This window comes from Eucyclogobius newberryi, unplaced genomic scaffold, assembly GCF_026437365.1.
Source record: "Eucyclogobius newberryi isolate DKJ021-1_F unplaced genomic scaffold, fEucNew1.0.hap1 SCAF_19, whole genome shotgun sequence".
Classification (NCBI taxonomy): Eukaryota; Metazoa; Chordata; class Actinopteri; order Gobiiformes; family Gobiidae; genus Eucyclogobius; species Eucyclogobius newberryi.
Genome location: NW_027315823.1, coordinates 16,813,175 through 16,829,800, shown reverse-complemented (window position 1 = coordinate 16,829,800; position 16,626 = coordinate 16,813,175). Strand labels below are relative to the sequence as shown.

Below are 16,626 nucleotides of genomic sequence, written 5' to 3'. Positions count from 1 at the left end.
CATCTGTGGCAATATAGGTGAGGCACTCAGGGCTCCAATATAACGTATTTTACATTACATTTCTATGTTTTGGCGCACCAGCCCCAGCTTTGTCAGAGTCATCTTCTGACTGTTGGGATTGTCCCTTGAGAGCCTAAACGTACCATTGACTCTGTTTCAGTTTTGTTGGTCCAACTTTGTATTTGTATGTTTGCAATGGTGCGTTTAGATTCTCTGACTAGCTGACTGGGTCTTTCAACAGAAATACTGTTGACATTTGTTCTTCTCTGCACTCAAACTTGCATTCTAGTCATGAATTTGGGTTTATGAATTTAACACCCACAATTGCCTATGGAGTCATATAGGGCCAAATGTTTGGCCTCCTGCTTGGAACAAATGTTCCCAGTGTGAATTTTTGCCATGGTAACAATAAACAGACTTGAGCTGTCTGGTTAAATGATATGAATGGCTCTGTGTTTTTGCAAGGGGCAAGGGGTACCAATGATCTGTTTAAATGTTATTGGTCCTCAAGGCACACGTCTAAAACTCTAGGCCATGTGCCCTCCTTAAGAAGAAGGTAATAAACCTCTATCTCTCAAAGACACTATGAATAAGATGTATTTGCTTTAGGGAAAATACAAAATTCATCCTTTGTCAATAGATGCTCTGAAGCCAAAGGTCTGGCTGAAGGAAAAGGACATGCCGCAAAGTTAGGACAAAGCGGTGTTCTAGTACAGGCTGACAAAGAGAACTTTCAAAGTTTATCTCTGACTGTGCAGCTAGAGAGCTCTTTCCCTGTGTCTGCGCTTACCTCTCAACTCAGCCACATTCCACTCATCCTCTCTGAGGCCGACTGATCTGACTCTAACACTTCACTGCATTGCTGCTACTTTTGTAACGTTTACATTACAATGTACACCAACATGATTTATTTGGATTACAAGTATTTGCAGCTTTATCAAAGTTAGGTCCAGTCTTTTGCATTTGAACAAAAGTGTGTAATCAACCAGAGAGGGCTTAATCAATCTATGGGTCATGAGTGCACAAACAGTGATAAAACAATTAGAGAAGCTAAATGCAGTGTGACATTAATGTATCCTTTTTAAAGAAAAAAGTCAGATATTGTCTGACATAGAATATGTAACAATGAATTAAGCTACAATTAGAGACATAATGTTTCATGAGCGTTTGGATTTGTCACCAGGCCAGTCTGCTTACAACCATCCAAGGATTAAAACATCAGTTGTGTCCTGTTATATTTAGATACAGTATTGGTCTAATTATCCATGCTTTGTAAAACTGAAGCATATTGAATGTCTTAAATCACTCTTATCTTCATGCAATTTCTGACTCCAGTAAAAAATAAATCTATGACCTCTGAAGGCAGAATCTTTTGAGGACACGTCCAGACTAGTAGTTTGAGCGGTCATCCACTAACCCTAAGGTTGGAGGATCGATTCCAGTTTGAACCAGTGCATACTGTTATTGTGTCCTTAGGGAGGACAGTTGTGGTGTGTGAGTGATTGGTGGTGGTCCATGGTGCAGTTTGGCAGCCTTGTCAGTCTACTATCTCACAATTTCAATTTCTCACAAAGTCAATTTGCAAATTCACATTTTTAACAAATCTAAGATGTTGAGGGTGTATCCTACTGAGTTTATTATGTAAATATAATTATTCATCTACAATATTAATATAATAAGACTATAAAAAATTGAATGTTTGAAACATTTTTTTATGAATAAGTTGATGAAATTCATGGTTGTAAAACATTAAACACTTCTCAAGTGAAAGGTAACTGTCCAATCAGAGCTCTCTCTTTCAGGAGCAGGCTATGGTTAAACTCAAGGTAAAAAAACTTGCTCTAGATAGTTTTAAAAACCCCACCGCAACAGGCTTTGAGGATGAACCCTCTTTGTGACACAGAAGGTTCAATACATTAAATGTCTCTGGAGGGAGGGAGGAGTACAGCGGTGATGTGCTACACATTTACATTTTTGGACGTGTGAAAAAAGAAAAGTATTGTTTTGCTCCAGGCTGGCTGTTTACCATAGAAGAATGCTGCACTTTCATACAAGCTGTGGCATGAAAGTAGGCGTCAACAAACATTTAAAAAAAAGTTCAAGTCTGGTGTATAGACTTACTTTAAATCTAGTGGTTAAAATAATGTGACTGACATGCAGTGATGGGAGGAATACTTTGAAAATGTATTTAGTTACAGAACTCTTAGAGTAGTTAGAATACTTTCACATTGATTTCTACTATTTTATAGTGTGAAAACACAACATGAGATTAAAACAGCCGTTTGTTTTTGTTTCAACATTTGTTTTGCATTTAAATATAAGAGAACCTTTATCACAAATTAGAAAAGGAAAACTTGTACATGCACAAAGCTGTGTTTTGGTTTTGATTTTTCATTTTTCATTCAGTGCCGTTTGAAGCCTAGAAGAATTGTGTGCTCAAATACCAAATACCTCTGATTTAATAAATGTCACTGTATTCTGAATACCATCAAATGAAACAGTAACTGTACTGGAATACAGTATTCAGTTACACTGCAGACATGTGATACCACATACTGTTTTGGTGGTCATTGGCTTGGCCAACTTTTTTATGACTTGCACATGTATATGCAATATAAGTGTATAGTTTATATTCATTTTTTTCCATTGTTAATACATTAAAGTGTACATTCTCCAAAAATAATTGGAGTGAATTTTCAAATTGATGATCAGCATTGTTTGAATGAATAAGAAGTGACCATCACTCTACTTCTATGATCCCTCCCAATATCTAGTCAGTCTGTGAACCACCAAAGCATGTTAGTGTTTGTGGTAACATTCTTGTAAACAAAGTAATTTTACAATATAAAAGAAATCCATCCTCCTCAAGGACACCCAGGCACCGGATTGTTTTTGTACCAGAGACATGACATCAATCTGCCTCTTTGGTCTCACTGGTCAATCACTAGCACATACATTAGGTAACAAAGAATAAGCCAATGCTATTTTAGATTTAAATATTGTTCAATAACATATTTACCATTTAGGTTGGGGTTAACATATTCAAAATGATTCCGTCTCGCTGCAGATTTTAATTTCACTATACAACAATAAAATTAACCTCAGAAATCCCCAAACAGATGGGGCTTCTAGACACACAATGAACTTAGGTTTACATGCGGATAGTCATAGCAAAACAGTAGCATGGATTGTTTTCCGGTCACTCAGAACAAATAATGTTTTATACTGGATGAGCAGAACTAAAGATTAAACGTTATTTGCCTGAAGGAAGCCGGGCTTCGCAAACTACTGGCTAAAGAAGAGAAAGGCTGCTTTGTACTGAGGAGATGGTGACGTCAAATGGGCTCTATAAAGACATAAATTCATAGTTTAAGCTGGAAAAACACAGCACTGGGAGGATGAGACCTCCCTGTTCTTAACTTGCATAACTAATGAGCCTGGAGTTAAGGATAAATGAGACAGGATTTGTTACTTGGCTCAGATTTGCACATTCTACTTGGGAGATAACATCGTAGGCCAACCGTACAAAGGGATTATAACTGTATGTTAATAATCGTTTACAGTCAGAGAAATCATGTTGGAGATGCTTGAATACAACCATTACCAGGTGAGCATGAAATATATTGAATAAAATACTATCATTTAACATGTACGGCAATAGATCACATTTGTGGGGGAAATGTACATTATGTACACACAAGCATAAGAAATGATTTTGTGATCGATGTGTACTTAAGCCAAATGGTTGAACAGTTTTTTTAACACATGCAATGAATGTACTGACTTAAATAAATTAGTTTTCAATGTATTGGATTTCGTTGTATTTAGACCGATCATAATATATTAACTTGCAAAGATCAAGATGTATCATGACCCTCTCAGCGGTTCATTCAATAATACTTACTTGATGGTGTGATTAACCACCCCCTCCAGAGTCCCCATTGGAAGTTTAGATTTAGGTTTTTAGTGTTAGCTAGAACCTTTTCTTACTTAAATGAGGATGTCTGTTTGGTCTAGTCCCACCTGGAGAACCCCAGTAAATATCACCTTCAGCAGGCTCAGAGGCAGCAAGTGCGTCAGTACCTGTCCACCACGCTGGGGGGTAAGACAGGCAGCCAGTGTCCTAGCCAGCCCCCTGAACATGGCATGCCCCCCGGTCCAGGCAGCAGCGCCCCCAACAGCCCCATGGCCCTGCTGACGCTGGGCTCCAACTGCGAGAAAGAGGTGTCACAATCTAATGATGTCATGAGACGTTTCTGCAGTAAATGTGTTGTTTTATTGTAACGGGCATTTTCCTGTTATAGATGGACGATGTCATTGATGATATTATCAGCCTTGAGTCGAGTTATAATGAGGAGGTTCTGGGACTCATGGATGCTGGGATCCAAATGAACAATGGGGTAAGAAAGTGTGTGTGAAAGCGCCATGACAACAGGAATCACTCATTCATTGCTCCCATTCAGTTCCATGTTCTGTGTTGCTATTCAGTCTAAATAAACACATTTTTCCAATATTTCCAATACTTTCAAATGTTTCAAAGCTGTTTTAGAGCTTAGTACTCTTACACACATGCAGTACTTTTACACACTTGCAGTACTTTCAGTCATTTAGTTTTCAAAGGTGGCAATCTTTCAAATATTTCCAATATTTTCAAATGTTTCAAAGCTTCTCAGTTTTCGAATGCCTTCTACTATTTTTCACATGTGTACTTCTTGTAATTTTTGAAGTATTTCAAAGTATTTGGACTTTTTCCCCCTATTCTTTCCAATGGGATTTTGAACTTATCAAAGTTTTCAACAAATGTTCAACTTGAAAACACTTTCAACACTTTCACAACTACTACGGACGATTGCAGCGATGCATTAAAAGTACATGGAATACTTCCTTCAAAATAAAAGCACAGCAAAACTACGAATTTGGGTTTTCACAATAAAAAAAAAACTGTCAAATCAGGTTTTGGGGGGTTCCAGTCCCTCAGAGTGCTAACTTTTCAGGGATTTTCAAATATAACTACTTTTAAATTATGTTTTGGAGGTTTTCAAAATAAACACATTTCAAACAAAGTTTTGAGCTTTTTCAAGTATTTTCCCAATATTTCAGTCATTTAAAAGCAGCTACTTTAAAAAATTTTCCACAATAATTTTCAACCTTTTTTTTTAATTCCAAAATGTATATAGTTTGGATACTTTCTCAGTCCATCTTTTTCCAAATATTCTGCAGTCACCGCAAGGGCTTCAGCCATTGCAAAGATTCTAGTTATAAAAATGTTGTTTGTTTTGAAAACAGATGTTCATTTTCAATACTGAACAGTCGTACTTTCTTTATGTCACCATGTGTTTTATACAAGTTTTCATAAAGCTCAAGATCATGCTAAAACTGTTAAGGAAAAGTCACATTTTGTCCAAATTTCTGTTATGTTTTTGCATCAATACTCGTTTAAACGTTTATCTCGGGCTGTTACTATTTCAGTATTGATTAGTATCTTATTATTTATTTTTTTACCCTACTTTATAGCTTCCTGTCTCAACTAATATTCTGGATGTGTATGGAAACCAAGGACTCCCTCTACCAGGCCTCGCTATTAGTAACTCCTGCCCACCCAACCTCAAAAGGGAATACACAGGTAAGCGTCAGAGTTTACAGGCCCACATGTGTCTTTTTTCTGCAGTAATATGCACATCATAACGCAAATGTTTTTGTAAACTGTAAATAAAGTTTAGTACACTAGTCTCTTACTAATAATGTGATTGCTTGATAGATCATGGGAAAGTCAATTAAGTTTGTTTGGACGCTAATAATGTTGGAGTTATAATGCCGGAGAGTCTGATGTGTGATGTACTGTATAGGCCAATGTTGGTATTGTGTGTCATTCACTCTAGCTTCTGGCATTAAGCAAGCACTGGACAAGAATGGATCATATAGCCATTATGAAAACTATCAAAGGCAAGAGGGTTTTCCAGTAGGTAAGCAACATCAAATCAAACCTAATGTATGTATGTGATCAAGTGTTTAATGTGAGAGCAAAGTCCACACAATATAAATTTGAAATACAACACATACAAAATTATGGAACATAAATCTAAACATTTGTCAAAATCATGTTTATCTATATGTTTTCTTTCTTTTTGTAGAAGCTGAGGTGCGCGCTCTGGCTAAAGAAAGACAAAAGAAAGATAACCACAATTTAAGTAAGTATATGTTTGTATCTTTAGTTCCTATTCGTGTGGGAAAATATAACACATTTTCTGTTCATGTCTTGTAGTTGAAAGAAGGCGAAGATTTAACATAAACGATCGCATCAAAGAACTGGGGACATTAATACCAAAGTCCAATGATCCGTGAGTCAAAAAGTTTTTGATTTTAAACATACATCCTGTGCGATTGTTTCAACTCAACCAGCTATTAGCTAAAGAGGATCATTACTACAGTGAAGCAGGGTGTCATGGGACTGTCATCTGACCCTGTGTTGTGTGTATGTTAGGGACATGCGCTGGAATAAGGGCACCATTCTCAAAGCCTCCGTAGACTACATTCGTAAACTGCAGCGAGATCAGCAGAGGGCCAAGGAGTTGGAGTGTCGTCAGAGGAAGATGGAGCACACAAACCGCCATCTCCTGCTCAGAATACAGGTATACTCACAATACCGTATTTACCATATCAACTTAGCATTCAATGAATAAGCGAAGGAACAGTGTTTTTTAAGTGTCAATATTCATCACATCTACATTTTCTTTGCACTAGTGGGGAATTTTTAGTAACTTTTGGTAGAACAATGACGTTTAAGCTGTAGAAATAAACAACTTCTACAACCCAAAATATATGTAAATTAAGATACATAAGTGTTAAATTCTGCAATTTAGAAAATAATCTGTAGATTAATTTGAAAGATTTTACCTGGATTAAAAATATTTTGTAAGATTTTTCTTTATATTTAAAAAAAAAAAGTTAAAAGCAGTATAGTTTTTCTATAAAATTGTTGTCACACCTTTAGAGAACTACACCCAAATATTTTAAATATAATAATAATATTAATTTAATAAATAAATAAATTAAATAAATTCTGTATCCCATTTAAATTTGTAGATCTTTTACAAAATGGCAGGAGGAAAGAATTTCAGTTTTTGTACATTCAATTTGTATTTAGACATAGGACCAATATTATGATGGAACTGCATTATATTAGGTTTGGTGACAAATAAGGGAACAGTATCTGTGTGGCAGGATATTTTATGTTCCACCCCATTCATTATAACTCCATAGATTGTTTTTGATTGTCTAATATATCAGGCCAATGGTTCCAAGTTCAAAGTGAACAAGAAGGGGCCCAAGCACCTTTTTACAGAGACAATGGGTCTGTCAAGTCAGGTCAGAAAAGCCCCACTATTTTTTATTATGAATTTGTCTGTTGGAAATTTGCTCACCACTTTAGATAAATAAGGCCAGCTAACAGAATCAAAAGCATTATCAGCGTCCAAACAACTTATTACATCTTTGTATTGTTGTTTTTTTGGACTATTATTTATTATGTGCAAAGATCGTCCTATGTTATCCAGGGTTTGTCATTTGTTAATAAATCCTGTCTTATCAAGTTGTGAGTATTTGTTATATTCTTTAAGACATAATTGAGGTGTGGATATAATAAATATGTATAGGTCTATTAGAGGCATATTCAAGTCAGTTCTTCCCCTCTTTTGGTATTAGAGATATGAGGGCTTCTTTCTTTTCTTTTTCCCCAAGTCTAAATCTATGAATGAGAAAAAATAAAAATAAAATATAGCTATTTGCAGAAAAGTGTTCTGCTCTTTCTGGGCCCGTGTCAGCCCTGGGATCTTGGAATCTTTCTTACCTTTTCCCCGTCAAAAAGTTTTAGTTTATCTTGCAGATCTTTCACCTTTTTCTGCCTTTGTTTCTTACGACGGGAGTATAAGGGCCAACCAAAAAAAAAAAAAAAGCGGGGCACTACGAGAATAAAGTCATTAATTAATGACTTTTTTTCTCATTAAATATCGAGAAAAATCGCATAATTTAAAGACAATAAAGGCAGATACGCGGTTCACTTTCAGCAACATGTTACGTGCTCCCCCCTCAGTTACATAATGGTACAGTCCAGTAACAGCGCTGTGTTTTGTATGTTTAAAGCTCTGAAGCTGATCTGCTCTGAGTCCAACCATCTGTGGAGTCTTCATTACACAAACACACCACCACCAGGACGCAAATGGCGCTTGGTTAAAAGTGAATACAAAAGCCCACAATAGATGTCGATCTTTATAATATGGGTCTTTTAGACATCACAAACAATAATTTCCCCGGTGCAGTGTCCCCATGTCAGGTCCTGGACCTGTAACATGACGTACTCCGGTGTTGGTGCTCGCGTGTGTTGGAGCTCATGCCATGATGTATGGATGATGTATCTGGATGATGTATGGATGATGTATGGATGATGTATGGATGATGTATGGATGATGTATCTGGATGATGTATGGATGATGTATGGATGATGTATGGATGATGTATGGATGATGTATGGATGATGTATCTGGATGATGTATCTGGATGATGTATGGATGATGTATGGATGATGTATCTGGATGATGTATGGATGATGTATGGATGATGTATCTGGATGATGTATGGATGATGTATGGATGATGTATGGATGATGTATCTGGATGATGTATGAATGATGCATGTGGGTAAAACATATTGCTTTTAGGCTGTGCCAAACACGATCTGGGCGTCAGGAGGAGCTGAGAGGAAGCGCAGACGGATGTTTGTGTTCTGTGTGTTTTACTGAGTTTGTCCAAGGGATGACAAAAGGTTAGAATCCGGGCATAAAACTTAAGTGCACACAATGAGCATATGAGAATAGTGACTGAGCAAAGTGCCCACGTAGACAATCAACTTAGAGGAGCAGAGAACCCAGATAATGTGTGAATATAACACCGAGTCTGCTCCTCCTGTCAGCGGGCGGCTGTGGCGCGGAGCACGGCTGCTGTTTGAGCCCATGATGCATTACGGGTCCATCATGGAGAAAGTAAAGCCTTTATCCAACAGTTTGTGATGATGCGTAACAGGAAAGGTGCTGCTAAACTGCAGTGTCTTGTCTAGTAATAAACACACACGTAAGACATCGTTTTAAAGGTCAGGAAACACTTTAACATCTATTTTAGGCTTTTATGTAGTTCTAAACTGTCAACTCATCCAAGCCCGTTCTTGTGCGTCCTGACCTGGGCCTGAAAGTGAACTGATCACGTCACTTTGAATCGGCCCCTAAACTACGACTTTTTTCTCGTTAATTAATGACTTTTTTCTCGTTATTCAATGACTTTTTTCTCGTTATTTAATGAGTTTAATGTCGTTGATTTGCGACTTTTTTCTGACTTCGACTTTTTTCTCATTAATTAACGTCTTTTTTCTCATTAATTAATGACTTTATTCTCGTAGTGCAGCGCATTATTTTTTTTTTCCTTAGTTGGCCCTTATACTCCATCGTAGTTTCTTTTTGGCCAAGGGGATGGCAATAATTTTACCTCTGAAAACGGCTTTAACAGAATTTCCAGAGGATGGGCGTTTCTCCATTGCCATTTTCCACTGCCAGACTTTTTTTTTCTCCAAGTCTACACTATTGTAAATAGGGGCATGATCACTTAGATCTCTATTGTGCTTTTATTCCACTCAGTGACTTTTGATCTGTTTTTATTTCAAATAAAAAAGTGGTCTATTCTATAATAGACCACATGTGGATTGAGAAATGGGTGCATTGGCGAGCACTGGGGGTTCATCTCCCCCTAGATATCAATTAATTCCAATCTAATGTGGACTGAAAATGATTATTCCAATCGCGGCCATAGATGAGGGTTCCCCCAGAGTTGTTTGCTATAATGTCTATAAGTGAAAAAGTTATATCGCTCAACTTTGAGGAGAACTCCCCTTTTATTGTACCTTTGTAGTAGGAAAAGTACAATATATTATAACAAAATTTAGTTAGATTTTGATGTTTCGATTTAATTTAGATGGGTTACGATACAATGTCTATTTTGTATAAAACAAGTAGTTTATGCAACTTTGCAATCAATCCAATGTCAAACATGGGGTTCCCAACTATGTACATGTTTCAAATCAACAACTTAGTTATAGAGCATGTGTGTCTATGTAAATACAATCATCAAATTAGTGTCATAATCATCATCATGACAGTTGATCACCAAACGACACTTGTGTATTTATAAAAAGCACATGTTTGTTTGTTGTTTTATTGAACCTATTTATTCATAGTTTGTGTTCACATTCTAGCATTTGATGATGTGATCATCTCAGATGGGAGACAAGGGCCTGTGTAACTCTGTAACTGTGTAACTCTGGCAGTTTTAATGATTTTAGAGAAAATATTAAAAATAGAAATTCACAAATGCTTGGGATTGTCTCCACAAACTTGTCATATTATTCTTATGGCTTTAATTCTTTCAGCTGATCCCCATAGCTCCCCATAGATTACATAGTAATCCTTCTTCACCTCCCAATTCATCCGCAGGAGCTGGAGATCCAGGCGCGTGCCCATGGTCTCACACTGGTCCCCACGCCCTCAGTGTGCACCTCGGAGCTGGTGGCCCGGGCTATCAAACAGGAACCAGTGCTGGGAGACTGCCCCTCTGACTTGTACCACCACTCCTCCAGCCCTGACATGTCCCCGCCCACCACATTGGACCTCAACAACGGCACCATCTCCTTCGACCACGTTCCCTCAGATGCAGAAAGCAGCTCCTACAGGAGCCCACGCAGTTGTAAAGTGAAGGAGCACAGTCTGGGGCCCGCGTCACCCCACAGCCCCCTGATGTCCCCCATGTCCCCAGAGCAACACCAGCACAGCTCTGGCTCCACTGCAGAGGACAAGGACCACAGCTCTTAGCCACCACTGACTCTATTGTAGCTGGAACAAAGTGACTGAATCATATACACAGTTTGCTCGAGAATGTAATGTAGTATAAGCTATGATACTTTGATTATACTGTAATATATGGATGGTTTTCTGAAAATATGACTTGATGTCAAGGATACATTTGTGTGGTATACGTAAAAGAATTAGAGCAGGGGTCTCCAAATGTTTTTATATATTTGTATATTGTATTGTATTGTTTGTATATTGAAATGGATTCAAAGGAGAGAGCCACAGGCTGATCTACAGAGAGAATTACTCAAATAGGTGTATTTTACATAGCTTTGACAGAGCCACCACAAGGATGTGATTTTATTGGAGTTATAGGGGTAGAAATACAGTACTCAATGTTTTAGTAAAGCCAAATCTGGCCCCCGGGCCATAGTTTAGACACCACTGATTTAGAGCTTTGGATTTGTAATTTCAAAAATAATATTTTTCTTGTAATAAAAAAATAAATACATTTATCTTGATTAATGATTAAATTCACATCAAATTGAAGATGGTGCATTGTGAAGCATTTGAGAACCACAAATTATATGAAATTGTATTGAATGATGCAATGTCTACAATATTGTAAGTGATGACTGTGCTAAAGTAATACTAAAGTAATGGTGGTATTTAATCATACATACAGTCCAGTATATAAATTGGAATATTATAATTTTTTATCAGACGACCGGAGTGCTTATTATATTGAATGTTATGTTTGACACATTACAGACATAACCTGGAGTCACTCTAAATTTTGCAAAAAGATTCAGTACACAAAATATTACTAAACCATATTTGTATGAATAACCTAATACACCGGCGTTTTAGACAATATAGTTAGTATCATGTAACTCAAACGCCTTAAACACAACACTAATTCTATAATAAAAAGGGGAGACAGATGTACATTCAATTATACAAAGATATAAATAACGAAACAGTCAAAAAATGACTAAGTGAATATATATAAATGATGTGTAGTTGATATGCACTTGTTTTTGGGAACAGACAATTGTGACTCTGTATAAATCGTTTCTTCTTTATATTGCCCATTCATGTAAAACATACAATATAGTTATACTGATAAAATGAAAACAACAACAAAATAAACCAATCGCACCCATATTTCATATTTTAAAAATCAGCAGGAGCACTCATTGCACCATTTTTCATAAGCACTGTTAAGGATTTCATAAGATGTGTTGTTGAAGATTTCTGCAAAACAAAGAAAGAGAGAGACATTTTATCTTGGTGGTACAAATTTATATATATATATATATATATAATATATATTGAAATGGATTCAAAGGAGAGAGCCACAGGCTGATCTACAGAGAGAATTACTCAAATAGGTGTATTTTACATAGCTTTGACAGAGCCACCACAAGGATGTGATTTTATTGGAGTTATAGGGGTACATATAGATGTATATATATATATATATATATATATATATATATATATATATATATATATATATATATATATATATATATATATATATATATATACATCTATATATTCATACCCTAAAATATTTTCTTTCTTTCTGACTGTGCTGTCTCCATATATTGTATAGCAACAGACTGTTGAATGTTGAATGCGGCATTCGACCCATATGCAACTTGACCACTTGATTTCTCTATATGCTCAATTTATGAATTCAGTCATTTATTTATTTATTTATAATTGAATAAAAATTATAGCATCTACAAAACAATCTACATGTTTTTATGATTTGGGGCACTGCTGGTTTGAGTTAGTAGGAAATTGGTCAATGCAATGCGATAATAGATAAATTATGATTAAAAAAAAATCATAATAAACCTGAACGTTTGCTTTGGGTTTGTTTCCCTCTTGGTTCACTGTAGGATTACATAATTGGTTTCTGTAAATTTTTATCAACAAACAGATATCAAAAGTTAAGCTCTACTGTGTTTTTATTAGGGATGCCAAAAGTATCAAAAATCCGACACAAATCGATCCTAGTTTTAGTTTCAATTCATGTCGGACATATCTTTGAATACAAAATACGGAGAAAAGATCACATGAACAGGATTTCATCAGAACTTGTATAAGACCACATGGTCTTATATAAGACCAGAATGTTTTATATAAGTCATATATATATAGAGCCTATAATAGGCTATATCGAGCTATTTCCTTTTTGTACTTATTTTCAGTTTTATTTTGTTCCCATATGTTCGGCCCGTGACACAGTGAGTGTCGAAATTCAGCCCTCAGACCAAAATGAGTTTGGCACCCCTCATATAGAAAGTACTATTAGTTTGATGATTGTCTAAAAAAATATATTTTTGATCATTGTGGTATTGAAACTGGTATCGAATATCAAGCCTATTCCTTTGTACCGAAATTGAGTATTGTGACAATCAAAGTGCAGTGTGGATGAACATATAGCATCTCTGACTATGTTCAATAGTAAACAATACATTTAACAATACATTTAAATATGAATAGTTTTTCATTTGTGACTTCCTCACAAAAATGTAATGCTTTTAGTCCAATGCATCCAACACCAGCACTTTCTACAATCTGAAAACAGTCAATGCTACTGAAGCGCCCTCTCACCTGCTATGCCCAGTCCCATGGGCAGGGGCATCCTTACCAGCCCGCCTGAGTGCTTGAGCCGGTCTTGTAGTGAACTCTGGATCAGTTCCATGGTGCAGGCCAGGTGCCACACAGGCAGCTCCAAACCCACCATGCAGCCAATGATTCTGGTCTTCTCCTCCGCCGTTAGCAGCCCTCTCTCCCAGGACACGTACACCATGTAAGCCATGTCGATGTTCACCGCCTCACCGTGGAGTAAGGATGGGAGCACGCTCTGCAACAGCCACAATGAGAATACAGTTATTGCAGAACAAATGAGAAAATGTGTGTATGAAGAAGGCAAGGCAAATCAAGGCAAGTTTATTTGTAGAGCACATTTTATACACAAGGCAATTCAAAAGTGCTTCACACAACAGGAAAAAATGCATTCAAATCACAAAGAAATTACAGAAATCACAAAACAGTTTAAGAAATAAAAGAGTGCAAAGAAAAATCCTTTCAGTCATATGCACAGCTAAACAAAACCGTTTTTAGAATGAGGGGCCTTGGGTGAAATTAAACTAAAATCATAATCTAATTGAACACTAAAACTAATTCTGTATCAAATATGATGCCAAGATTTCCGCTCCTTTGTGACATTTGGGTGGACAGTTTTTTTCAAATCAAAGGGATCAATGTACAAGTGTAGCCTTATTAAAGGAAAGTGATTTAAATATAGATTTTTTTTGTTTTTTCATAGATTTATCTACACTCTTTGAACTGCTGTGCATACGTGTCCATTTATTTAAGGTGCATCTGATACTATCCATCAATTGCCAGCTATTTTGTGTGCAGAGGATACAGAGGATAGATTACCATTTCGAGCGATGGGCTGATAAGGTGCCCAAAGTCCACCAGTCTGTTGAGGTCATCCTCCCAAAGGTTGGGGGCCAGCTCCTCCAGCATGGTGACGATGGCGAGGCGGGTCGAGTGGGATGCACTCTGACTGCTCGAATCGAACACATCTGACTGAAACTTTGAATCCAGGAGATGTTGCCCATGTTTTTCCAGTATTTCAAACAGCTCCTTGTGCTTCATCAAAGCCATCTGCAAAGAATAAAATACACACCAGTTTAGAGAAATCAATCTTATTTATTTATACAGTGTGAGCTGTATGGTGTAGCCATTCAAGAACCTGCTAGTGGCCTTTATTTTCTATCATTGCCACATGTTGCAGTAGCTAAGTCATAAACTTTAGTAACTGTAAAATACTTAAAATAGATGAGTGAAGAAGCATTGCACATGATCCACTTTGACCCAAAGATAAGAAATAACCTTTAACATTTCAGCCATTCCGTTGGAGATATGCCTGCGGGAGACTGTCTTCACAAAGGACAGGTCTAGATAGGTTGCAACTGGTGGAATGTAGGCACCAAGCTTGTTCTTGCAGTTAGCAAAATTAACACCAGTCTTGGCCCCCACACTAGCATCGATGTAGGAGAGGAGCGTAGTGGGAACTCTGATGTAAGGTGTGCGTCTGCGGTACAGGGAGGCAGCCATGCCCACAATATCCAAGCACACTCCTCCTCCTATCGCAATGACCGGCTCTGTCCTCCTGTCTATTGAGAAGCTGTTTAGTTCTTCAAGGATCCTCAGTACCATCTCCATAGACTTGTTCTCTTCTGTGGTGGGCAGAGTTAGAATCTTATAAGTCACATTGTTAGCCTCAAAATACTCAGTGATTTGTGTGCCATAGATGCGGTAAACTTCTTGGTCGACCACAACAAAACGCTTGGTTGTCTTGGTGGGAATTGTCAACGTGTCGGCTTGTTGTGGCTCGTGGGTGTGGCCGGTTAAAAGGGTGCTGTTGCGGGGGTCTAGGAGGCCATGGGTCTCTGTTACATTGTAGCTGAAGATGATGGGAGTGACCACAGTCCAACTGGTGCCCCTCTCGGTGAGGCTTTCATAACTGTCAAAGAAACACAAACACACAGAGTAAAAGGAGATGGTTTGTCCTGAGGGGATTGCCTATAAAAATAGAATGTGATTGAAGACTGGTTTACTATCATCATCTATCTTTCAGGTGGAAGGTCCACCACCTACTTGTCTCTATATGATGTTGTTGCTTTTCCTGGAATTTTTTATTTCAGTTTTTATTTTTTTTACACAAGTTATCTGTTTCTTTATTGTTATACTTCTGTGCCTAATCTGTTTCTGTACCTAATCTGTGTTGCAACATTGGAATTTCCCCATTGTGGGACAAATACAAGTTATCTTATCTTATCTTAAGTAATAAGTGCTAACTTTACCTCAAATATTGTTTGTAAACTGCTTAAAATGAGACAGTGTATGTTCTGCTTTTTCAAGTCGCATACAATCCAGTTTACTGTCCTCCCTTCTCTCTCATCCCCATTTCATGCTCAACTGTCCTGTTTAATAAAGCCTAAGGCCGAAGTACCCTTAGAAAAGAAAATGAGAGTAGGAATATGAGATAAGACCGAAACTGGAGAAAGCCTAGAACTGGTTTGGCAAGAATTTTCAGTCACACCAGCAAAGCTCAGACAAAACACTGAGCACTTAAACTATAATCAACACACTATTAAAATTTTACTTACATCTTGGCAGCAGAAATACATGCTGTTGATCCTGCGTGGCTGTGTTTCTCTTTGCAAGTCCATGTACTTTTGACCTTTACAAGGTTATACTCAGTGGTTTTCTCTTTGGCACTGTTGAGCAGATGAACCTTTCCCATCTTACCAACAATGTTGGTAGATTTGGGACTGCACTGTTGAATCAGAAATCACTTAAAGACTGAGGTTACGTTCTGTAATATTCTATCCGCACTGCTCTTTAAATAGAGTACATTTGGGGGGGGCTGGCCTAAGGATGGGGAGGAGTTTCACACCTTCTGCACATGTATATTACTTTCACAATTTCAGGAGCTGTTAGGTAATCAATACTGTTGTATAGAAGTACATAAGTTTGCACTCATCCTTCCTTTTGACCCAAATGCACTATTGCACATAAATATGTGAAACTTACATATTACTTAAATACAAACAAACTGAATTGAAGGGGTTTTTTGTTAAACATGCCCATGGCTTTGTCTCGTCTCGTCAGGGCAATTTTTATTCAGAAAGAACCCTCTAAGA

General features: G+C 37.2%; 2 protein-coding genes across 4 annotated transcripts; one reads left to right on the top strand and one right to left on the bottom strand.

The window, feature by feature from the left end:
• The first annotated feature begins 3,395 nt into the window (after positions 1-3,395).
• mitfa (melanocyte inducing transcription factor a) lies at positions 3,396-11,360 on the top strand. Of its 3 annotated transcripts, none has more exons than XM_072451913.1 (9): positions 3,396-3,607; positions 4,057-4,224; positions 4,305-4,400; positions 5,515-5,623; positions 5,880-5,963; positions 6,132-6,188; positions 6,263-6,338; positions 6,482-6,629; positions 10,532-11,360. In XM_072451913.1, exons 1-9 carry the CDS (start codon positions 3,575-3,577, stop codon positions 10,904-10,906), a joined length of 1,146 nt encoding a protein of 381 aa, XP_072308014.1. In that variant the 5' UTR covers positions 3,396-3,574; the 3' UTR covers positions 10,907-11,360. The 3 variants fall into 3 exon arrangements, with proteins under 3 accessions (XP_072308014.1, XP_072308012.1, XP_072308011.1); XM_072451911.1 differs by having other exon boundaries at positions 4,054-4,224; XM_072451910.1 differs by having other exon boundaries at positions 4,018-4,224.
• A 579-nt stretch (positions 11,361-11,939) lies between these two features.
• eevs (2-epi-5-epi-valiolone synthase) lies at positions 11,940-16,276 on the bottom strand. Its single transcript, XM_072452838.1, has 5 exons — positions 16,090-16,276; positions 14,810-15,443; positions 14,351-14,581; positions 13,517-13,769; positions 11,940-12,142 (listed from the first exon to the last, which is right to left on the bottom strand). Exons 1-5 carry the CDS (start codon positions 16,224-16,226, stop codon positions 12,069-12,071), a joined length of 1,329 nt encoding a protein of 442 aa, XP_072308939.1. The 5' UTR covers positions 16,227-16,276; the 3' UTR covers positions 11,940-12,068.
• Positions 16,277-16,626: the final 350 nt, after the last annotated feature.